The 24,412-nt window shown below is 41.0% G+C and overlaps 1 protein-coding gene across 5 annotated transcripts in view; it reads left to right on the top strand.

The window, feature by feature from the left end:
- The window catches only part of ACYP2 (acylphosphatase 2), a 179,390-nt gene extending 155,263 nt beyond the window's left edge, over nucleotides 1-24,127 (top strand). For 2 of the 5 annotated variants that reach the window (XM_027555282.1, XM_027555284.1), the window contains 2 exons: nucleotides 20,267-20,372; nucleotides 23,501-24,126. In XM_027555282.1, coding sequence (XP_027411083.1) covers nucleotides 20,267-20,372; nucleotides 23,501-23,514 — 120 coding nt within the window. In that variant the 3' untranslated portion in view covers nucleotides 23,515-24,126. Of the gene's footprint in view, nucleotides 1-20,266; nucleotides 20,373-23,497 lie in introns of all 5 variants that reach the window. The other 3 variants (XM_027555283.1, XM_027555281.1, XM_027555285.1) reach the window with 3 other exon arrangements.
- The last annotated feature ends 285 nt before the right edge of the window (nucleotides 24,128-24,412 follow it).

The following is a 24,412-nucleotide window of genomic DNA, read 5'->3' on the forward strand; positions in this document are numbered from 1 at the left end:
ACTATTTGATACCCCCTCAAGTTAGTTCTCTGGTCGTCTAGGGTCTTGGGGTCAGTGCTCCCACTCCAAAGGCTCAGTGCTTGATCTCTGGTCAGGAACGAGGATTCCACAAGTGGTTTGTTATGGCATTAAGTGAGATTAAAACAAATATCCAAAAACAAGAAACAAATGGCAGTTACAGAATCAGGCAAATAATATTTAAGATAATGGAATATACACATATACATATATACCCATGAGCAAAGGGAAAACAGTCCAACAAAATAAAGTACAAAGTAGATTGACCCGGCAAACAAAGTAAATCAAAGATTATATTTACCAGTTAAGAACAAAACTAACTAAAGCATAATCTGGAAAACAAAACTAAAGCAAGGTGCCAAGTGGGGAATAAAGCAATGAAAAAAAAAACTAACAAATATGTTAAGAGGAAAGAAAAGAAAGAATAGATATGCAAATTTAAATAGAGGTAGATGAAGATTTATATATATTAAAGATTAACTGCAAGGGGAAAAGAACAATAGGAAAGGCAAACAAAGGAATAAATAGATAAATAGAATAAATGTAGAAAAAATATAATAGGTTTTTTAACAAATTAAAATTATAAAAAAAGACAAAAAAATGGAAGAAAGAAAAAAGGAAAACAACACGGAACTGCAAAAGCCCAATGCAGAGGCAGAGATTTACAGCAACAACAAAAAGTGTGACTGAATATACACATATTCATATACACCCATAAGCAAAATCAAAACAGTCCAGCAAAAATAGAGCACAATAGATCAACCGGTGAACAAAGGAAACCAAAAATTATATCTACCAGAACAAAACTAACCAAAGCACAAACTGGGAAACAAAACTGGAGCAAGGTGCCAATTGGGGAATAAAGCAATGAAAATAAAGCTAACAAAATGTTGAGAGGAAAAGAAAGAAAGAATAGATATGCAAATTTAAATAGAGGTAGAGGAAGATTTATATACATTAAAGATTAACTGCAAGGGGAAAAGAACCGTAGGAAAGGCAAACAAAGGAATAAATGTAGAAAAAATACAATAGGTTTAACAAAATTATAAATTAAAATTATAAAAAGAAAAAAGGAAAAAGAAATGGAAGAGAAAGAAAGAAAAAAAAAAAAAAAAACCAGGAAAATGCCACAGAACTGCAAAAGCCCAACACAGAGGCAGAGGTTTGTAACAACAATAAAAAGTGTGACCGAATATACACAAATACACCCATAAGCAAAATCGAAACAGTCTAACAAAAATAAAGTACAACAGATTGACCTGGCAAACAAAGGAAACCAAAAATTACATCTATCAGAACAAAACTAACTAAAACACAAACTGGAAAACAAAACTGGAGCACGGTGCAAAGTGGGGAATAAAACAATGAAGGCAAAACTAACAAATACGTTGAGAGGAAAGGAAAGAAAGAGAATAGATATGCAAAGTTAAATAGAGGTAGATAAAGATTTATATACATTAAAGATTAACTGCAAAGGGAAACATATAGTAGGAAAAGCAAACAAAGGAATAAATGTAGAAAAAATAATAATAGGTTTAAAAAATTAAAATTAAAAAAAGAGAAATAAAAAGCAAAACTCCACAGAATTGCAAAGGCCCAAGGTAGAGGCAGAGGTTTATAACAGCAGTAAAAAATATGACAGAAAAAAAAAAGAAAGCTCAAAAGCTTAATTAGATTTCATAGTGCCAATAAAACTGACAACTACAACAGGGCAGGGGGCGGGGGTGGGGGAGGGAAAAAAAATCCAAAAGAATCTACAGAGCAAGTCAAGACATAAGAATAATAAATGTTTTTCTTGAGTCACTGCTATCAGAGTCCTTTCCCTTGCTGGGAGTCATAGTCCACTTCACCTCCCTAGGATGCCCTCCAACACTGTGCTGATCTCTGGACCTGCTATGGGGGCAGCTCAGATTCTAATCTGGTCCTACTCCTGTGTGTTCTTGCCTCCAATGTCCACAGCTATCAAAACTAGTGTGTTTTCTTTTGTGGGAGCTCTCAATGACCTTTTATATATTCCATAGACACAGAGTCTGCCTAGTTGATCATGTGGAAGATTTTGGATCTTCTTGCTTAGTCACACTGCCCCTGGGTTTCAATTGTGTTTTTATTTCCACCTCTGCATATGGGTCATCCACTGGGGTTTGCTTCTGAGGCTGCCCTGGAGGACTTGGGTTTGCCCCTGTGAGGGCCAGGTGTGGAGGTGGTGCAGCTGCTTGGGTCACAGGGGTTTTGGCAGCACCAGGTACTCAGGGAGTTGGCGACTAGGGCACCAGGAAATACAGTGCTCTAGAAGGAAACAGCGGGAGAAGGCGATGGCACCCCACTCCAGTACTCTTGCCTGGAAAATCCCATTGACAGAGGATCCTGGTAGGCTGCAGTCCATGGGGTCGCGAAGAGTTGGACACGACTGAGCGACTTCACTTTCACTTTTCACTTTCATGCATTGGAGAAGGAAATGGCAACCCACTCCAGTGTTCTTGCCTGGAGAATCCCAGGGACGTGGGAGCCTGGTGGACTGCCATCTATGGGGTTGCACAGAGTCAGAGACGACTGAAGCGACTTAGCAGCAGCAGCAGAAGGAAACAGCAACTAGTGTTGGCCAATACGCTCCAGTATTCTTGCCTGGAGAACCCCCCTCCCTGACAAAGTTCCCTCGAAGGCCACAGTCTACAGGGTCGCAAAGAGTCTGACACTACTGAAGCGACCCTGCATACATAGATGTAAGACTTTTTGCCTGTGGCAGCTCTGCCCCAGTGAGAGCTGATCGTGAAGGTGGTGCAGCTGCTTGGCTTACAGGGACCCTGGCTGCACCAGGTGTGCAGGGACAGGGACTGCTTCCACCACAGGAGTTTTGGCCCTATCAGAGTCTTTTTCTAGCCTCTTGTAGCTGGCGATCAGAAGGCCTCTTTGGCCAGTCTTTCTCCGTAGCTTCACCCATTCAGGCAGTTAGAGGGCTCTCTTGCCGGGGATTCCCTGGTGGCTCAGACGGTAAAGCGTCTGGCTTCAATGTGGGAGACCCGGGTTCGATCCCCAGGTCGGGAAGATCCCCTGGAAAAGGAAATGGCAACCCACTCCAGTACTCTTGCCTAGAAAATTCCATGGATGGAGGAGCCTGGTGGGCTACAGTCCATGGGGTCGCAAAGAGTCGGACACGACTGAGCAACTTTGCCTTGCCTTGCCTGGGGTCCTTCTCTGTTGTTCAGTGTGTCAGGCACATAGAGGGGCCCCCCTGGCTGGAGTCCTACTCTGTAGATCTATGCATCAGGCACTTAAAGGGGCACCCTGGGTGGGGTCCTCCTCTGTAGTTCAGTGCATCAGGCGTTTGATGGGCCAGCTTCTCTATTGTTCAGCTGCTGATGCTGCTGTGTGGGGAGAGAGAGGCTATGGTGATGGCTCCACCCCCTACACCTGACTGAGCAGTATCACCTTGCTTCCATGGCTACCCGGCTTTCTCCACAGGCATTTCCCACCACAATCACCTCCCTCACCTTCTCTCAATCCATTTCTCTGGAGTCAACAGCAGCCCTCACCCTGGAATTGCTCCACACTCCCCAAACTCCAGCTCCCAGCCCACTGTGCCTTCCAGGGACCCTCGTCCCTGTCCAGGGTATGTATGGCTGCAGCAAGGACCCTCTGATTCTCATTCCATTTAGGCTGCACAGATCAGCTGTTTCACTCTCAGCCTTAAATGTTTCTCCTCTGACTCAGACAATTGCCCCAGTGTGGGGATCAGACCCCTGCTTCAGTTCCCCGACCCACCAAGGGCAGGTCCAGTCCTACAAACACTCCTGTTTTTCCCCCTAGTTCCTTTGTCCTACTGAGTTTTGCGTGGTTCTGTATATTCTTTTCCTCTGGTCAGGTACTCCTGTCCACTCTCAGCTGGTGTTCTGCATATACTTCTGTGTCTGAAGGTATATTCCTGATGTATCCATGGAGAGAGATGTACTCCACATCCACCTACTCCTCCGCCATCTTGTTCTCCCAAGACTTTTTAATAGAAGGCTTCAAACCTACCCAAAAGTAGAATAATGAAGCCCCAAGTACCGACCTAGTATGTAGGCTTTTAATAAACAATGCCAAGTTTTTCTCTATGAAAGTTTACTGATATATGCTCCCATCTAGATGAGATTTATATTCATTTTTGTACACATGAATTTTATAGCTGCTGCATCCAGTGTTATATGTCTCAATATATCTTTTAAAATAAGAGTAACTTGGTGGTTGGAGGAGGAAATGGCAACCCACTCCAGTATCCTTGCCTGGAGAATCCCAGGGACAGAGGAGCCTGGTGGGCTGCTGTCTATGGGGTTACAGAGAGTCGGACACGACTGAAGCAACTTAGCAGCAGCAGCAGCAACTTGGTGGTAGGGACGGAAAGTGATGGGAAAAATAAGGCATAGTAACTTTTGTTGCATAGGACAATAGTTTTAATCTAGCACAGGAATGCCGGTCAACTCAGTGTAGCTTCCTGGTTCAGTATGCTTGGAGGGATACCGAGAGCACATCCAGGATCTGTGTGGAAAAGTGCTAGGACTGACAAACAATGTCAACTACAGGGAAAGTGGGGAGAATTGTTGGCATTTGCGTTATGTGGGTTTTTGATTCTGCTTTTGCTTATAAGCACAGCAGCATGCTTTTGTAGGATTCTTTTGCTTAGTAGCCATAAAAACCCATTTGGTTTATTAAAAGGTGATGAGACATTTCTGTTTACCTATAGATTTCCCAATGTGTTCCCAACTCTTTGTGACCCCATGGACTGCAGCCTCCTAGGCTTCTCCGTTCATGGGGATTCCCTAACACTTGCTATTAAATTGACAAATTTCCTTAAAAATACGATGCTCTTTTGAAAACAATTCCATGATGTTGGGATATATGTAAAAAGGGTGTGCTGCACCATCATTAGGGGAGCAAGTGCAGGAGCTGTGTTAGAAGTAGGAAAGGATGGCACGTGTCCAGGCATGCACCATTACCTAGCTCCAAGCAGGAGCATGGATGTGTTGAAGTCTGTGGTGTGGTTTGTGGTCATGGAACAGAGATGAAGCTAACTGACCCACACTGACTCAAACTCCAAACCTTAAATTTTAAATCCCATGTTCATCTTTACTGAGCTAACCAGTCAACAACTAACCAACAACAAAAATAAATTAAAAAAACAACATAAAGTATGTCAGGTATTTGAGAACTGCCTTTTCATGAACCAATGGATTTAAGTCTGGAAGGCATCCTAGAGATCATTTAGACCAGGCATTGGCAAACTACATCCCATGGGCCAAATACAGCCCACTGCCCGTTTTTGTAATTAAGAGTTGTACTGTAATTACAGCCAGGTCCATCTGTTTACATATTGTCTGTGCCTGGTTTTGCACTACAAGAGCAGAGCTGAATAGTTATGACAGACTATACTGACCACAAATCCTGAAACATTTACTATCTGGCCCTTTATAGAGAAAGTTTGCCAACCTCTGATTTAAACCAACCTTTTCATTTTAGAGATGTGGAGATTGGGAATGAAATAGGTTGAGTAACTTGAGAGAACAGCTGGCAGAATTCCTCAAATTCCCAATGTCAGGATCCAGAGCTGTCATGATTTTGGTAAGAGGGAGCAGTTTTACATCTTCTGGAAGCCCCATTTATCTTCTTAGGGTATCACTCCCTCCTCCACTGCCTTTCAGGTTTACGATAATGAAGACAATGAAAACTCTCCTTAAACAACACCTCACACATTCCTCCATCATTGCATTTATCATCCTGAATTGTAATCGTTTGCTTCTCCCACTAGACTGTGAGTCCACTGGGGGCAGGGATCATGCTGCATTTGTCTCTGTAGCCGGATCACACAACGGATATCTAATAACCATGTGCTCAGGGCTTTTCATTTTGTCACTTCATCTTCTTCCATGGCTGTTTTAAGATAAACTTCAACTATTGTGAAGATAAAATGCAAACATTATGATCTGTAATTTTCTCTTCCTGACAAAGGACCCCCACCCCCGCACCCAATCACTGAGACCCATCAACTGGAGGTGTTCAGAGTGAAATACTATTGATAGAAGGCAAAAATCTCAAATATTTTTCAAATAAAGGCCCTAAACCTCAGAGCTGACCTTGACCTATATTCCTGACAAATGGAAAAGGGCCTGAGGTAGACCAAAAGCAATAAGGATGGAAGAGATGAAAGACTGTTAGACTCAATGGGACATTATGGTCGACTGTGCATGGATGTTGAGCATCTAGAACTCTAGATTCTGTCCAAGTTCAGAATGAGGAGGACGAGCACACTGGATGAGAGAGGTATGGGTGGGAAGGGGATACAGGGCATAAGTGGAGGTGGGTGTGGTGCAATCAAGTGTGGAGACTGAATAGACAGTGGATTATATGAATCTGGAGCTTTTGTGCTAAATCTAGGATGAACTCATTCAAAGAGTAGATGGAGATTAGGAGAGGAGAGGACTAAGAGCAGAAAACTAGAGATCACCAAGTAAGGACTGAACAAAGTAAGAGAACGCCCACTGAGAAGGATCCCCTGGAGAGGTAGAAGGAAGACAACAGATGATGTTCTAGAAGCCAAGATGGAGAGGATAAATGCCAACTGAAAATATTTTGAGGGAAAAAAAATATGCTTTGGATTTGGAGGTCTCTGATAACCCTTTGTCTATCCAACCAATCCATTCACACACAGCCAACTGGAAATATTTTGGAAGTAAAGGAAAACTCTTCTTCTGTCAATCACTACAAGTATAAAGCTGGTAGGAAAGATGATTTGCTTTTATACAAATTTTCTCCACAAATACCTTTTCTAGAGTCTGTTTATCAATTAGGATTTATACCAGTTAGCTCAGGCTTTTAATGAGTTCCAATAAAAACTTGCTTGTGCTATTCAGATGATACTCCTCTTGAAATGTATGATTCGTTATCATCTGATACTTTATGCTGGTTTGAGTCCTTTAGGCCTAAAATAAAATAAAAGCTTCTCAATGCATAAAATCATGTCCAAATGGGAGCTGTCTCGAGCTAGAATATCTAAAATATTTTTTAAATGTTAAAAAACAATGCTTAGTGTGTGTGTTTGTGTGTATTAGTCGCTCAATCGTGTCTAACTCTTTGCAACCCCATGGACTCAAGCCCGCCAGGCTCCTCTGTCCCTGGAATTCTCCAGGCAAGATTACTGGAGTGGGTTGCCATTTCCTTCTCCACTTAGTGTATGGTAATAGTCAATAAGTATTTGTTGAATGAATGTGTAAATAAATAGATGGTGTATTTTCCTATAATTCTTCACCTACATATTGTGGTAATTTTAAAACAAGTCCACAAATTCTTTGACATTCCTCTCACTAAAAGTGGGATCTCATTCCCCTCTACCCTGAAGAGAGACTGGCTTTAGTGACTGGATTCTAATAGAATGCAGTGGAGCTTCCCCTAGAGTCCTCCAAGTCTGGGTTCAGTTCAGTTCAGTCACTCAGTCATGTCCAACTCTTTGCGACCCCATGAATTGCAGCACACCACGCCTCCCTATCCATCACCAACTCCCGGAGTTCACCCAGACTCATGTCCCTTTAGTCGGTGATGCCATCCAGCCATCTCATCCTCTGTCGTCCCCTTCTCCTCCTGCCCCCAATCCCTCCCAGCATCAGAGTCTTTTTCAATGAGTCAACTCTTCATATGAGGTGGCCAAAGTACTGGAGTTTCAGCTTTAGCATCATTCCTTCCAAAGAACACCCAGGACTGATCTCTAGAATGGACTGGTTGGATCTCCTTGCAGTCCAAGGGACTCGCAAGAGTCTTCTCCAACACCACAGTTCAAAAGCATCAATTCTTTAGCGCTCAGCTTTCTTCACAGTCCAACTCTCACATCCATACATGACTACTGGAAAAACCATAGCCTTGACTAGATGGACCTTTGTTGGCAAAGTAATGTCTCTGCTTTTGAATATGCTATCTAGGTTGGTCATAACTTTCCTTCCAAGGAGTAAGTCTGGGTTAGAATACAATTCTCTTGCGCCTGGCTGGCTCGTTCTCTTGGACGCTGTGCCTTTGGACCCCTGAAGCTGACAGATGTTTAAGGAGTGTAGCTACCCTGAAGCACCATTCTGGGAAGGGCACACAGGCATGGAGAGAGATGCCTGAGGAGCCTCAGCTGTGCCAAACCCCAGGTGACTGAGTTCTCTCAGGATGCCACGCCACACCTGTGAGTGAGTAAGCCATCCAGTTATCCCAGTCCTCAGGCTTTGAGCCACCCTCTACAACAGGCATGGCAGAAATGAGTTCTCCCTGCTAAATTCCATCCACACTGTAGACTTGTAAGCAGGATATTCTTTTAAGTCTCTAGGCTTGAGGGTAGCAACTATACTAAAAAGTGCTGTGTATCTGACTCTTTGCAACCCTATTAACTATAGCCCACCAGGCTCCTTCTGTCTTTGGGATTCTGGCAAGAATACTGGAGTGGGTTGCCATTTCCTCCTCCAGGGGATCTTCCTGCACCTAGGGATCAAATCTGTGTCTCTTGTGTCTCCTGCACTGCAGCAGAGTCTTTACTGCTGACTCATCGAGGAAGCCACTGTAGTAATGGGAACATTCCCTAATTAGAACATTGGCTATACATTGCTATGCGATTATTATTGGTTGATCACCATGGAGAATATTATGAGCCTTCAGCACATTCCTTTTCTGGCTAATTCTCTCTGTGGCGAGGACCTACAACTCCAGCAGCCACTGGCTAGAAAGGCCTTCACTTCCTTTACCCTTCTTAAATCTAGGAAATCTTTTGCCTTCCAAAATTGGAACAAATCACCTCTTTCTCCAAGCGAACTGCCTTAAGATGGGGTTTGTAAACACGGGACAGTAAGTGGTAGGTTTTTCTTGTCTCCGCCCTAGAAACAAGGACTTACTAGGATATGCTTCCGTATAGTCCAAGTGAAGAGAGAGTGTCCTCAGGAACAAAGGAACTGTAAAGAAAACCACAGTCTCATTAACCTGTGTGAGGCAATGAGGTATTAAGAGAAAAGCAGTGGGTGGTACAGAGTTCTTTAAAAGGTGATCAATATTTCCATTTCAGTGTTTTCTAGGGAAGAAGGTTTTAACATATGTTTCCTAGGCCAAAATACACCTAAACTGGAGAAAGAACAATCTATTGTAATTCTATCTCATTAGTGTGCTTCCCCAAATGGAAAATTCTTGTATAGATAAGATGATATATTTGACAAATAGAGCACCCAATATAAATGAATACATGGTATTACATTTTTATAAATTGACCTATGAATTTGGTTACTATGCATTTGTTCCCCTGAACTTGATCATTTCAGAGAAAGCTTTTAAGATCAATTTCCTAGACCACTGAAGACCACTGGCGTCTCCACCAATGTAATGATGCCTCATAGGAGTCTACAGGAAGCTAGCTGCTGTCTTTGATGTAGGTTTAGCTGTAGCAGGAAATAGTGTGTGAAGAGAAGAGGCTCCCAAACCTGAGTCCTCACCTGGCTGACTGCCAGGATAAATAGTGCTTTCTAGACCCAGTGTCAAGGAGTCTGGTTTCCTTCACAGCAGGACCCATCTTCTGGCTTCTAACTTCTGAGACCTCAGAAACTTTTAATGCTATTCAAATGCAAACATCCCACTCTGAGCTTGGATTTATATGCCTACTTTGAATAGCCTCATCTAAAAGTCACTTGGAAAACGAAATATGACAGCTGCTTACTATGTACGTTGCTTTCAGTTCAAAAGAAAGTGAAGTGCTAAGTTGCTCAGTTGTGTCTGACTCTTTGTGACCCCGTGGACTATAGCCCACCAGGATTCACTGTCCATGGGATTCTCCAGGCAAGCATACTGGAGTGGGTTGCCATTTTCTACTCCAGGGCATCTTCCTGACCCAGGGATTGAACCTGGGTCTCTCACATTTCAGGCAGATTTTTTACCATCTGAGCCACCAGGGAAGCCCTTCAGTTCAAAAGAGAGAAATGTAATTAATTAAACTGCATTCTAATTCTAATACCAGACATTCTCTAATCTCCATCAGCCCTACTTTCCCTGGAGGTGGAGGACCGCAGCACCAGAACCCCCCTCCGCCCTCCCCTGCCCCCCACAGTCCCAATTTCAAGGCCAGGGTCAGGAGGGCAATTTCGGAGAAGGCTGCCCTGTAGATATATGTTTTTATGACCTCAGAACGATGTGTGTCTCACTGTAATGGAAAACATATCTAGCAAAGTCAGTTGTAAAGTAAAACTCTGTAAATAAATCTCCACACCCCCTTCCAAAGATTTCCTTCATAAAAATCAAGGGAACAGCATCAAGGAGAAAAAGAAAAAAACATAACACAACCCTCACAGCTTTGTGTGTTTATATTAATACTTCACTTTGTTCCCAATACAACTCGAAGTGATTTGTAAGGCTATGTAAAACTGTAACAAGACAGTGCACATTTACAAGTGAGAAAGGATAAAAAACAAGGGTGGGGACATAAAACAGAGCCAGCAACAAAGCTTTTAAAAATGTCTTAAATAATGGGCTCTGCGCTGGGTGGGTCACAGTTTGGCTCTAAACTATCAGCCTATCAGCCAATGGCATCGCCCCAACAACTCAATTTGCTTGTGAGCATTTTGGGGGAGTGGAGAGGTCAGGGTGAGGGGTGGGGGGGTGGAATACAGGCGAGTCTGGCCAACTCCCTTCTAATTTGGCTCCATGTAGGAGTAGATTTGAACACATCCGGAATAGAAAACATCCTAGACTGTGTGTCCTTAAAGCACTCCTCGACTATTGTTCTGAGGCAAGATGCTTGTAAATATCGGAAGACACTGACTTCAGAGAAGAGGCAGGCTTGGCTTGCCAAGAACAGAACCTTAACATTGTGTGAAGCTGTTGTGTCTCTCTTCTTCTCCATAATCTGACAGCTCTAGAGACTGATCTGTTCTTGCCATCTTCATTTCTTCACTTCCCCCTCACTCCTAAATCCACTCTCATCAGGATTCTACACTACCACATGACTGAAGCTGATCCTGGAGAGGTCTGCAAGGTATCCTTCAGTTCATCTTTCACTTGGGTCTCAGGAGCATTTGGAAGTTGACATCTCTCTCCTTAAAAATATTCTGTATACTTAGCTTTTCCAATATTGCAGGAAGTGGAACCCTTTCAGGGTCCAAGAGTGGGCTCTTGTCTAACACTTGGAAATGAACTGTCTGAGGAGACACATGTGCTGACAAAGCAAAAGACTTTATTGGAAAGGGGCATCTGGGCAGAGAACAACAAGGTAAAGGAAGTCAGGAGTCCTGCTCAGCCACCTAGCTCAGGATTTATGGTAATGGAGTTAGTTCGCAGGTTGTCTCTGGCCAGTCATCTTGGCCCAGTATTGGTCTGACTCAGGGTCCTTCCTGGTGGCATCCACATATCTCAGCCAAGATGGGTTCTGGTGTGAAGGATTCTGGGAATTTGGTAGGATATATTATGGGCTGGCATCCTTCTCTACCACCATGTTCCTTATTGGGACCTCCTATCAGGAGACAGTTCATCATGCCTGGCCAAGGCAGGAGGTTTCGGTCAACAGTTCCCTAAACTACCACCACACTTCATGGTTATCTCCCTCTTCTTTGGTAACTCTTTCTACCTGTACTCTATCTGCTTCTGAGGGGCCACTTGGCCCGTCAAGGTTTTCCTTGGGATTCTGTTCTAGTGGTAAGAAGAACTCCGGGTCAGAGAGAGTTTACAAAACTGTTATCATACAGGACAAGGGAAACAAATATATATATTTCTAATCTTTTGTACCCCATAGTGTAGGGTACATGAAGTTCTTGTTAACTGAATATCAGCAGTGCCTGCATACTCACTCAGTTGTGTCCAGCTCTTTGTGATCCCATAAACTGTAGCCCACCAGACTCCTCTGTCCATGGGATTTCCCAGGAAAGAATACTGGAGTGGGTTGCCATGCCCTCCTCCAGAAGGATCCTCCCAACTCAGGGATCAAATTTGCATTTCTTAAGTCCCCTGCATTGACAGGTGGACTCTTTACCGTTGAGCCCCCTGGAAAGCCTCTAGGACTACACTAATACAGAAACCACTAGCCGCATGTGGCTGTTGAGCACTTTAATGTGGCATTGAGATGAATTGTAAATGTAAAATAGATTTCAAAGACTTGACATAAAAGTATGTAAAATAGCTTGTTCATTTATTACTTATATAGATTATATCTCTTTATTTTGGATATACTGGACTAAATAAAACATTGCTAAAATTAATTTCACCTATTTTACTTTTAACGTGGATCCTAGAACATGTTTAATTATACATGAGGCTCACATTACGAAGCTGTTGGACAGTGCCACCTTGTATAATTTTAACAAGTTCTGCATCTATTAGCAAGTTACATTCAGCATTCCTGATTGTATGCATGAATATATACATGTATGTGTATTGTAAATGTAAATTCTCCTTTGAATCAGAATCTTCCAGGTTCCCTCATTAATGTATTGAATAGAAATCTTTGACACATCATATTGTATTTGCATGAGAATCACAGTTTTAACAGCTTATACTTTAGCAGCCAATTCTATGAGTTGCTCCAACAGGCCCATTTAGATCTGTTCTTCTAGCCCTTCAGTGGTTTTGTAAGGAGTTAATTCCCTATATTAAACTCCATGTAAACTAGCTAAGGTGGTTTTCATTACCTGACTGATACAATAGCTAAAAGTTATTAAGTGCTTCTGTTGTCGTTTGTTCTTTAGTTGCTGTCATGTCTGATTCTTTTGTGACCCCATGGGTTGTAGCCCCGCCAGGGTTCGCTATCCATGGAATTTTCCAAGTAAGAATACCTGAATGGGTTGCCATTTCCTCCTCCAGGGCATCTTCCCAACCTAGAGATCAAACCCACGTCTCCCACATTTCAGGTAGATTTTTTTACCAGTGAGTCACCAGGGAAGAGTATTCTCTAGATAGCCTTTCAAACGATTTACACAGATTCTCTTGTTTAACCTTCACAACGGTTCTCTGAGGTAGGCTACATGCTCTCCTTTTCACAGATGAAGCACTGAGAGTTTAAGAAACCTACCCAGGATGACCAGCTGGGAAATGGTAGATGGATTCACATCCAAGCAGAATGATCCTAAAGTCCACTCCATCACCACTGTGCTCCAGCAATGATTTTCTTGCCACTAAATGAAACACATGAGCACATCTATCACTTTGTGGACCTGGAAACTGTGGTGTGGCAGAAAAACTGGAGGTTTCGATCATGCCTTCACTCTTGCCTTCTCTGCATCTAGGCCCTTGATTCAGCTGGCTGGTTCTCAGTGTCCTGGGCATAGCTCATATTGGGTAGTTCTTGCAGACTCTCCTCAAAATGAGGAGGTTGAGTGACATGCCATTTCCCACTGCAGCTGAGAAGCAGCTCCACCAAGAACAAGAGTTTTTACTAGTGGAGCTGCACTGCAGTGTGTGCCCTGGAGGGTCACAGTTTGCCAAGCAGGCTGTCCATGGTCTTTAGCAAAGGCAGAGAACAGTAACATAACTGCTCTTAAGGGCCTGCCGGGTGTCAGACATTGCCTTAGGCAATTTATATACATTCTCTTTAATCCTTTCACTAGCAGAGAAGTGGTATTATCCTGTTTTAAAGATGAAGAATCTGGTCTCAGCTTAATTATGGATATTCTAGGATTCCCCTGATAATCACTGAACTAACTAATACCTAACAGAAACTCTAGACATTATATCAAAATGCCTTCAAAATGCTTGTATTGATAATAAATATGTAGTATTTGTCCACATGTAACTGAATAATGAAACTTGCTAAATAAGGAGAATAGCAAAAATATTATATGCTGTCTTTCCATTATTAATGTTAGTTTGAAAGCTTCAAATGAGCAGACAACTCAATATTTTCCAGCATGTATCACGTTAGCTTTTAATTCATTAGCTGTCTTTTCCTACTGTCTGCTTTCTTGCTATGGTCTACATTTTATACTGGTGCTGCAGAGATATGCGAAAGGATTATGCTGCCCCACTTTAGTCCTAGGAAATAGAACTGCTATGAATTATTAATAGTATTGGCTTTCTAATGCTTTATTGATCATTCACCTCTTTGTTTCAGAGGATATTTGTTAGACGGGATTTTCCCCCCCCACCCCAGAAGCTTACTATGTTTTGCAGGAAGCACTAACTGGCTTGAGTTGCAGAACAGATGGTCCTCTGTTGATTTCCACCTCTACCTGTGATGGAGTTCCCTCCATGCCATGCTTCTGTATCCTTGCTCAGTGATAGGTTGATAGGGAAGTTTTCAAACGGTACTCTTCAGAGCTCTTAGGATTTCCCAGTGGTGCCTGAGGTGCAGTTGGTGGAAAAAAAGGCCTGGGGTGACGGGCGGGGTTCTGCACCACCCACCCCCACCCCAACTGTTCCCTTGTTCAAAGAAGCACTTCACTCCTGCTATAAGCATTAAGCTTTGGGGCAAGGTTATGTTGGGAAGATTCTTTTTTTTTTTAAAAAAAGAAGCATAAGTTTTTAAAATTAATACGGCACATAAATAGTAGGTGTGTACATACTTGGGATATAAAGAAAATGTCTAAGGATCATCACAGTATGTATGAGCATATACAACCAGCTGTGCGCTGAATCTGACTAATGTGGTGGCATGTTACGTGAGTGGGTTTGCAGGATGGACTTGGCCCTCCTGTGGTGTTCAAATAGTAACTGACTTCACTCAGAGTTTGAGTGAAGGTCAGTGAACTCTGAGTGAAGTTCAGTGACTATGTTTATTTATATAGTGAGTAAACTCACAGTCACAAGAAATACCGTAAAATTTAGGGACTGGCAAAAATACATGGACAGATTGCACGAATAAACTTTGTTCACAGGCTTATATTCAGGTTATTAGGTCAGTTCCTAGGTGGCTCAGATGGTAAAGTGTCTGCCAGCAATGTGGGAGACCTGGGTTCGATCCCTGGGTTGGGAAGATCCCCTGGAGAAGGAAATGGCAACCCACTCCAGTGCTCTTGCCTGGAAAATTCTATGGACAGAGGAGCCTGGTAGGCTAGAGTCCATGGGGCTGCAAAGAGTCGGACACGACTGAGCGACTTCACTTTCATAGGCCTTTAACTTCCTTTAAGAGACTGAATATCATCATTATTTGAGTTATTTCATAGGAGACGGCCACAGGCAAAATATTTATTCACTTTCTGTAATAAAAGCAACTATGTCTTTACCTTTCAAAGAGTTTTTAAAAAAAATACACGAGGGTTTTGTTTTGTGTGAGATAAAAATCAAAGCGTTAACAGGTCATGCTCAAGGTTCCTTTCTGTGTGTGGAGTCCACAGACCCTAGGAATGCCCCTTCCTCTCATGCATGGAAGGCAGACCTGAGGAGGGCAGAAAGGTGACAGAGACTCAATTCATTCAGTAAATACATATTGAGGGCCCACTCTCATTGGGCATCCTGCTAGAGGGTGGGAATCCTCCCTTCCTAGAATTTGCATTCTACTGCGGAGGAGGCAGGTAGTGAATACATAAACATATAAACATAGCAATTATAGAATGTGCTAATTCCCGTGATGCTCACAACAGCATGGGAGTGGGGCCCTTTTTAGCTACAGACCATCAAAGAAAGGTCTCTGGGAGGGCAGACACCTAAGTGCATTTTAGAAGGCCACAGCTGGCCTCTTTGCTGGCTGCCAAGGCCATAAATACGTGGCACTTACTGTACTTGATGGCTAAGTGTGTGCCATCTGCACCCACGAATTAGAGACAAGGCTGTGGAAACCTGGAGGGGACTGAGAGTTGGCGACTCTCTGAACAGGAACAGAAAAACACAGCATTCTTAATTTATTAAACGAATAGATTTTTCCTTGGTCATTTAATATTTATCAGCATTGTGTTTTATTAATTTCTTTTTAATGCAAAGATGGCCTGCAGAACACTTAAATGTAATATGTACAAGATCCTCGTCCTTTGCTATTTCATAAAAAATTGTTTTCACAACTGTGTATGGTTCTCATCAACCATGTAAGAAAATGTATCCATAATAAAATTCCTTCTATTATTTCCTCGATTTGGGGAAGAGAATTATACTTCACAAAAATGAGTTTCATTTTCAAAATCTCTATATGAGGCACTTACTTGTATTAGAGTGAAGAGAGGACATGGTTTTCAAGTAACATGACTTTATCAATAGAATTTTCCAGTTTACATCCTTTCTTTCATTTTGTTTTGTTTTTTTAAAGCCTGCCAGTGGATCATGTTGCTTAAACAAAAATATCTGAAAGATATATGCATACAAAGCCAACTCAGATTTACAGCAGAAATAATGGACTTCAATCTCTTTCAAGCAAGCATAACTCACCCAGACATCCAACCATCCATTCAGTATTTATGTAGTCTACAAAACTGATAGGTAAAATATGCTGGAATTAGAGCATGTATTAGTATATTATGATCTTGCTGGCCTCTTGGCTGGGTGCACTGTTCATAATTCAGTTTTTCTCTGTAGCAGTTCTCTGAATGGCATGTAAATAGCCAAAATATGGCTTTTAAAAAAAAAGTGAAAGTGTGAGTTGTTCAGTTGTGTCCAGCTCTTTACGACCCATGGGCTGTAGCCCACCAGGCTCCTCTGTCCATGGAATTCTCCAGGCAAGAATACTGGAGTGGGCTGCCATTCTCTTCTCCAGGGGATCTTCCCAACTGAGGGATTGAATCTGTGTCTCCTGCATTGCAGGCGGATTCTTTACCATCTGAGCCACCAAAATGTGGCTAGAGAGACTAAAATAAAGAGCAATTTGAAATTATCCTGTCAATGTGTTAAAAGTTGACAGAATGAATTTAAAAATACATGGGGTGGTTAACCTAGGCATTCCAAAGAAAAGGAAAAAACTATTATATCACCAAGGAAGTTCAGTAAGGTATCTGATTACAAGATGAGAGATCACTAGTTTCTGTATGTACCAGTTTAAAAATATGATAATTAAAAAGCATCTTGTTCAAAACAGCAAAACAACAGTACATATCTAAGTATAAACTTACCAAGAAATATACAGGGTATGAATTGAAGCAAACAAAATTTTAATGAGGAACATAAACACTTGAACAAAAGTAGACAAAACAGTTATTTTTTTATACAGGACTCTTGAAGTTTAATAATTTTTCAAAGTAATGCAAGAGCATCAGTCAAGAGAACATATTTTATAAAAACATAATTTGGTTTAATTTACTATAATTGGTTTCCAAGTGTGTTTTTAAAAGCAGTCTACAAAGATTTCTTTTTTGTCTTGCTTTATGAGAAATAAGGGCTTTCCTGATAGTTCAGTTGGCAAAGAATTTGCCTGCAATGCAGGAGACTCCAGTTTGATTCCTGGATTGGGAGGATCCCCTGGGGAAGGGAAAGTCTACCCACTCCAGTATTCTGGCCTAGAGAATTCAATGGGTCCACGGGGTCGCAAAGAGTCATTATAGATAACACTGTATCATGAAGATTTTGGGGGATTCCCTGGTGGCTCAGAGAGTAAAGAGTCTGCCTGCAATGTGGGAGACCTGAGTTGAGAAACATTGATCAGCAGATTGCATCTTTGAAAGAGGAGGTCAAGTCACTCAGTTCTTTGTGAGAAATAAATAAAAATTATTCAATTATTGAATTTGCTTGCTTTATTCATTTTTAATACTTCACCTTTATTCATAAATATTCATGAAAAGTAAAGTCAATACTGAATAATTTTAATATATATAACTTTTAAAAATTATTTTTCATTTTATATTAGACTATAGTTGATTAACAGTGTTAGTTTCAGGTATACAGCAAAGTGATTCAGTTATTCATGTAAATGTATCTATTCTTTTTCAAATTCTTTCCCCATTTAGGTTATTACAGAATACTGAGCAGAGTTCCCTGTGCTATACAGTAAATCCTTGTTGGTTATCTATTTTAAATATAGCAGTGTTTATATGTCAGTCCCAAACTCCTTACTTTACCTCCCTCCAACAGTCCCCCTTTGGTAATCATAAATCATTCTGTAAGTCTGTGAGTCTGTTTCTGTTTTGTAAATAAGTTCATTTGTATCATTTTTTTTTAGATTCCACATGTAAGCAATATCATATGACATCTGTTTTTCACTTAGAATAACAATCTCTAGGTCCATCCATGTTGCTGGAAATAGTATTATAGTAGATCCCCTACCTGGGCTTCCCTGGTGGCTCAACTGGTAAAGAATCCACCCGCAATGTGGGAGACCTAGAGAAGGGAATGGCTACCCACTCCAGTACTCTGGCCAGGAGAATTCCATGGACTCTATAGTCCATGGGGTCACAAAGAGTTGGACACAACTGAGGGACTTCACTTTCCCCTACCTATGAGTGAGTTCCATTCCGAGAGGGCATTTGTAAGTCCAGTTTGTTCGGAAGTCCAACAAAGACAGCCTAGGTACCCAACTAACACAATCGGCTATATAATGCTGTACTATAATTTTCACACAAATAATACATATAAAACACAAAAAATTTTTTAAATCTTAACAGTACAGCATCTTGAAAAATACAGTAATATGGTACAACAGCTGGCATCCAGGGGCTGGCATCAAGTGAACAGGCAAGAAGAGTTACTGATTGGAGGAGAGAGAGGAGGTGGGAGATGGTAGAGCTGAAGGGTCATCAGCACTAGAAGCTGGAGGGCAAGCTGCAGTGTCACTCACACCTGATGCTGATGGCACAGGTTCTGGTTCCTTGATGGATTCAATTCTACATGTCCTCTTGAAGAAACAACCAGTGGCGTCTGGGTAGTAGCTCTTCTTTTCCTGCCATGGATGACATGAAAGCACTGGACTGCACCCTCAGTCTCTTTGATTCTTCAGTTACTTCTTCCTTGTGCCTCTTTGTCCTTTCTCTGGGCTTCCAATTCCATCAGGTCTTCATTAGGAAGCTCCTCATGTGGCACAGCCAAAGTACTGTAAAGTACACGAAAGTACAACCACGTGTGGAGGATGCACACACATGACATGGAATACCACTCATCTGTCAGTGGACATTTAGGGTTGCTTGACATTTAGGGTGTCTTGGCTCTTGTAGACAACACTGTGCAATGAACACAGGTGCATATATACTTTCAAACCATTGTTTTCTCTGATATACAACCAAGAGTGGGATTGATGTGTCATACGGCTTCCCTGGTGGTTCAGACAGTAAAGAATCCGCCTACAATGTGGAAGACATGGGTTCAATCCCTGGGTTGGGAAGATCCTCTGGAGGAGGGCATGGCAACCCACTCCAATATTCTTTCCTGGAGAATCCCATGGACAGAGGAGCCTGGTGGGCTACAGTCCATGGGGTCCCAAAGAGTCAGACGTGACTGAGTGACTAAGCACAGCATGGTAGCTCTATTTTTACTCTTTTAAGGAACTTCCATAGTCAGTCAGTCAGTTCAGTCGCTCAGTCATGTCCGACTCTTTGCAACCCCATGAATCACAGCACACCAGGCCTCCCTGTCCATCACCAACTCCCAGAGTTTACTCAGACTCACGTCCATCGAGTCAGTGATGCCATCCAGCCATCTCATCCTCTGTCGTCCCCTTCTCCTCTTGCCCCCAATCCCTCCCAGCATCAGAGTCTTTTCCAGTGAGTCAACTCTTCGCATGAGGTGACCAAAGTACTGGAGTTTCAGCTTTAGCATCATTCCTTCCAATTTACATTCCCACCGACAGTGCAGGAGGGTTCCCTTTTCCTTATACCCTCTCCAGCATTTATTGTTTGTAGACATTTTGATGATGGCCATTCTGACTGGTATAAGATAATATCTCATTGTAATTTTTATTTGCCTTTCTCTAATAACTAGAAATGTTGAACATCTTTTCATATGCCTCTTGGCCACCTGTATGTCTTCTCTGGAGAAAATGTAGGTCTTCTGAATATTTTTTTTTATTGGGTTGTTTTTTTTCCTCCAAAGAACCAGCTTTTAGCTGCATTGATCTTTTCTGCTGTTTTGTCTCTATTTCACTTATTTCTGCTCTGATTTTTATGTTTTCTTTCCTTCTATTAACTTTGGGTTTTGTTTGTTCTTATTCCTCTAATTGCTTTAGATGTAAGGTAGGTTGAGGAAAGAACCCCATTTTAAATATCTACGTATGCATCCCAGTATCTAGAATATACCTTTCATGCAGTGTTATTTATTGAAATGAATTAATGGGTACTGTTGGACTATGTGGTTCCTTTTCACATCAAGGGGGATTGCAAAACTATGACATTCCAATCTCATCCTCACTAATTAGATAAAAATTTGTGACTGGTTATTTTTTGTATAGAAAAACACCTCTGCCATTTACAGATCTGAGCCACCCCTATCAAGGGCAAGAGCAGCACATAAAGAGCACATCTTTCCAAGGAACAGACGACTGGAACGCTCCTCAGGTGAGCAGGCAGGTCAGGCAACATGGATGGCGTGTGTGGAGCCATGGCATAGAGGGCCCCTCCACTTCTCTCTGTCTCATACACACACACACACGCTGGTTCCAGTTCCTTTCTTATTCTCTACTGAGTCCATTCAGATCTGGCTTTCATGCCATGAAAACTGTTCTCGTCAAGGTCATCAGTGACCTGCATGTTGCTAGACACAATAGTCAACTCTCAGTTCTCACCTCACTTAACCTGCCAGAATCATTGCCCAGACTGATCTCTCCTGCTCCCTGAGGGCTTCATTTGACTCCCAGGACACAGCTGCTCTCCCAGTTTTTCTCCTGCCTCACTGGATTCTTTCCTTTGCTGGTTCTTCTTCTTGAGCTCTTAACATTGGGATGCCCTATGGTATACTTTGTGGGCCTCTTTCTTTTTCTATCTACATTCCTTTTCTTGGTGATCTCATCCATTCTTATGGCTTTCAGTGCTGTGTATCTGCAGACAAATTCAAATTTTATCTCTGCAGCCAGATTCAGGGTCCAGCTGCCTACTCAGCATCTTATTCAGATGTTTAATAGACATCTCAGATTTAACATTCTAAAACTGAACTTCTCACCTTTCCCCCCAATCTACCCTTCTCACAGTCTCTCCATTTCAGTACATGACAATCCTATTCTAGTAGCTTTTCAAACCAATAACCCAAGTATCATCCTTCAGTCTTCTTTTTCTGGTACCCACATTCAGTGTGTCAGCAAATCTATTGACTATACCTTCACAGTCAATATATCCAGAATCTGATCCCTTGTCAACACTAACACGGCTCCTACTCTGAGCAAGTTACTTAACTCTCTGTGTCTCTTTCCTTATCAATAACTTAATAGGGAAAATGGACTACAGCTTATAGAGTTAATGTGTGGGTTAAAGGAAACAGTAAAGAATTCAGCAGTGCTGAGCAAACAGGCAGTGCTTCATTAATGTTAGCTTTTTATTGTTACTGGTCTTTCTGTTCTAGAGGATTTCAAGGAAATTTTGGAAAATTGAAGCCATCGGCCCTTTTCATAATAACTAAACTTTATTTTTCAACATGTGCAATTTTGATTTTTGAGATTTCAATTAAATGAGTTGAAGAAAAGAAAATGTGGTGATGGCTTATCTTCTGAAAAAGAAGTAAACATTCACCTTACCCAGAAAAACTGTCACAGTAAGAACCAAAAAGAGGGTCACAACAAACTGCTATTTGTAAAATAAATAAGATACAAGGATTTAATCTACAGTACAGGGAACATAGCCAATATTTTATAATAAACTTTAGTCTATAAAAACATTGAGTCACTGTGTTGTACACTTGAAACTAATATTGTAAATCAACTATACTCCAATAGTAATTGAAGAGTTAAGTAGCAAAAGGGCAAGCTTCCCTGGTGGCTCAGTGGTAAAGAATCCACCTGCCAATGCAGAAGACACAGGTTCGATCCCTGGTCCAGGAAGATCCCACATGCTGCGGAGCACCTAAGCTTGTGTGCTCCAGCTACTGAGCCTGTGCTCTAGAGCCACAGTACTGAAGCCCGCGCATCCTAGAGCCCATCTCTGCAACAAGAGGAGCCGCCGCAGTGAGAAGCAAGCGCACCGCAACTAGAGAGTAGCCCCCTTTCCCTGCAGCTGGAAAAAAGCCCGTGCAGCAATGGAAACCCAGTACAGCCCCAAAGATAAAAATACCTAAATAGCATAGGGCAATCTGAATCACTGGAATTCGTCTCCAGCCTGTTAAGAGTAATTTTCAGCTAATCAGACAACTGTAGCTTAGGAAGTATTTTTAATTCAAGGTTATTGAGATTGTTACATACAATACTGCATAGCTATACACATCACTAGTTTCACAGCCTCAAAGGCCTTTGGGGATATCAGGAAACTTACTGTTTCTACAACAGCTGGGATAACAGCTATCAACTGTACAAAAATGCTTATTATTAACCTGTAGTCCCACTTAATTTTCATCCCAACTAATTATTAATAGGTAGAAAGATTCTTGAATATCCTTAAAATATCTAAGGTGTCAACAATATTACAGTAATCTTATTTTATATGAAGCATCTCAGGTAAGTACTCAAATGTATAAATTAGACAAACAATATCACTACTAAATTAAGAAAAAATATTGTACTATATAAGCAAAGGAAATTTCAGAACATTTGTCTCTTTAATGCAGTTACTTTGCTAATATGTGATATGAAATGGTTTTTGAATAGATAAGATGTTCATCTAATTTTGTTCAAATATTTACAGAAAAATCACATTTATTTTTTATTCTCTTGCTCTCATCCTGCATATATATATATATATATTCAAAATGGTTTAAGAAAAGATGTTCATCTAATTTTGTTCAAATATTTACAGAAAAATCATTCATTTTTTATTCTCTCTCTCTCATCCTGCATATATATATATATATATATATTCAAAATGGTTTAAGAAAAGATGTTCATCTAATTTTGTTCAAATATTTACAGAAAAATCACATTCATTTTTTATTCTCTCTCTCATCCTGCATATATAATCTACCATGTGCTGGGTAGTAAGAAAAACCCATGGTGAATTGTTTTATTCTTTATAAAAAATATTTTTATGTTGCTGCATATAACAGCTCAGTAATAATGACCTTGGATATTTTAAAAGGAGGGAAATTACTCCACAATGAAATCATCAGGAGTTGACTATGCTTAATTGGTCATTAGCTCTTCTTTGCCCACATTTGATTATATGTTAAACTCTATGATATTTTGATATAAAATGTATATTGTGTATATAATTATACATATATATATGTATATGTGAGAGACCCAGGTTCCATCCCTGGGTTGGGAAGATCCCATGGAGGAGGGATGGCTACCCACTCCAGTATTCTTACTAGGAGAATTCCAAGGACAAAGGAGCCAAGTGGGCTACAGTCCATGGGGTCACAAAGAGTCAGACATGACTGAACAACTTTGAGAGAGAGATGTCATGTATATCTTTTATATTACATGCAAAAGTTGCTTATTAAACATACACTCCCATTGTTTATGTGGGATCACCGTCATTGTGGGATCATTTCAGCTAGTCCATATACACTAAAATGCTAATTTTTATTTATTTATTTTTTGTAGGAAGTCCTGGCTGAGCAAGGTTGGAAGTCCTAGTTCTCGCATTGACCGCACGAACTTTTCCAATGAAAAAACCATCTGTAAACTTGAATACTCTAGTTTTAATATTCGATACTAATAGGAGTTAAATTAAAATTGTAATGCTTATACTGTACAATAGAATAGACTGTATTCTTAAGTCTGCATACTAGAGTGACAGTAGCAGAATAGGATAAAAAAAGAAACTTTCTGTTCCAAAAGCTGCAACATTATGTTACTAAAAATGCTTGCCAATGAAATAGTTTTACTCAACAATGTTTTTAACAAGCCAAATTTAGCATTCTAAAATTTTAAATGTCATTACAAAATACTTAATATGAATATTTTATTTAAACTTGTCTCATGGAATCTTTAATTCTAATGAATATTATGACATACATGTTATTTGGCTGGACATAAAATAATAAGTTAACCACTTAAAAATTATTTTGGGGTATTATCTGAATTGAGTTCTAAAACCTCTGAATAATAATTTGTTGTTAAAGTTGAGTACTTTGTTTAACAACAGCAAAATAACCAGTAGTTTGATATAAATGTATATGATGATCAGCATAGCCTTAAAATCAATAAAGAGTTAACTTTAAAAACTCTGGTTGAATGAGAACATGATTCAGTACTTCTATCGGAGCTACTTAATGCTTTCTAGGAACCATATTCTTCTGTATGGTGAACAGAGGAGTGAAGAAATGACAATGGTAGTATACAGCAAGCAGCAAGGTTTATATTTGCAACTACCCATAATGGATGCCCTATGAACCAGAAAAGGGACTGAGAGTCTAAATAAATCACACTGTTCCCCCAAATTTGGGGACTTCCCAGGTGGCACTGGTGGTAAAGAACCCGCCTGCCAGTGCAGGAGACTTTAAGAAACGTGGG

This window comes from Bos indicus x Bos taurus, chromosome 11 (assembly GCF_003369695.1).
Source record: "Bos indicus x Bos taurus breed Angus x Brahman F1 hybrid chromosome 11, Bos_hybrid_MaternalHap_v2.0, whole genome shotgun sequence".
NCBI lineage: Eukaryota > Metazoa > Chordata > Mammalia > Artiodactyla > Bovidae > Bos > Bos indicus x Bos taurus.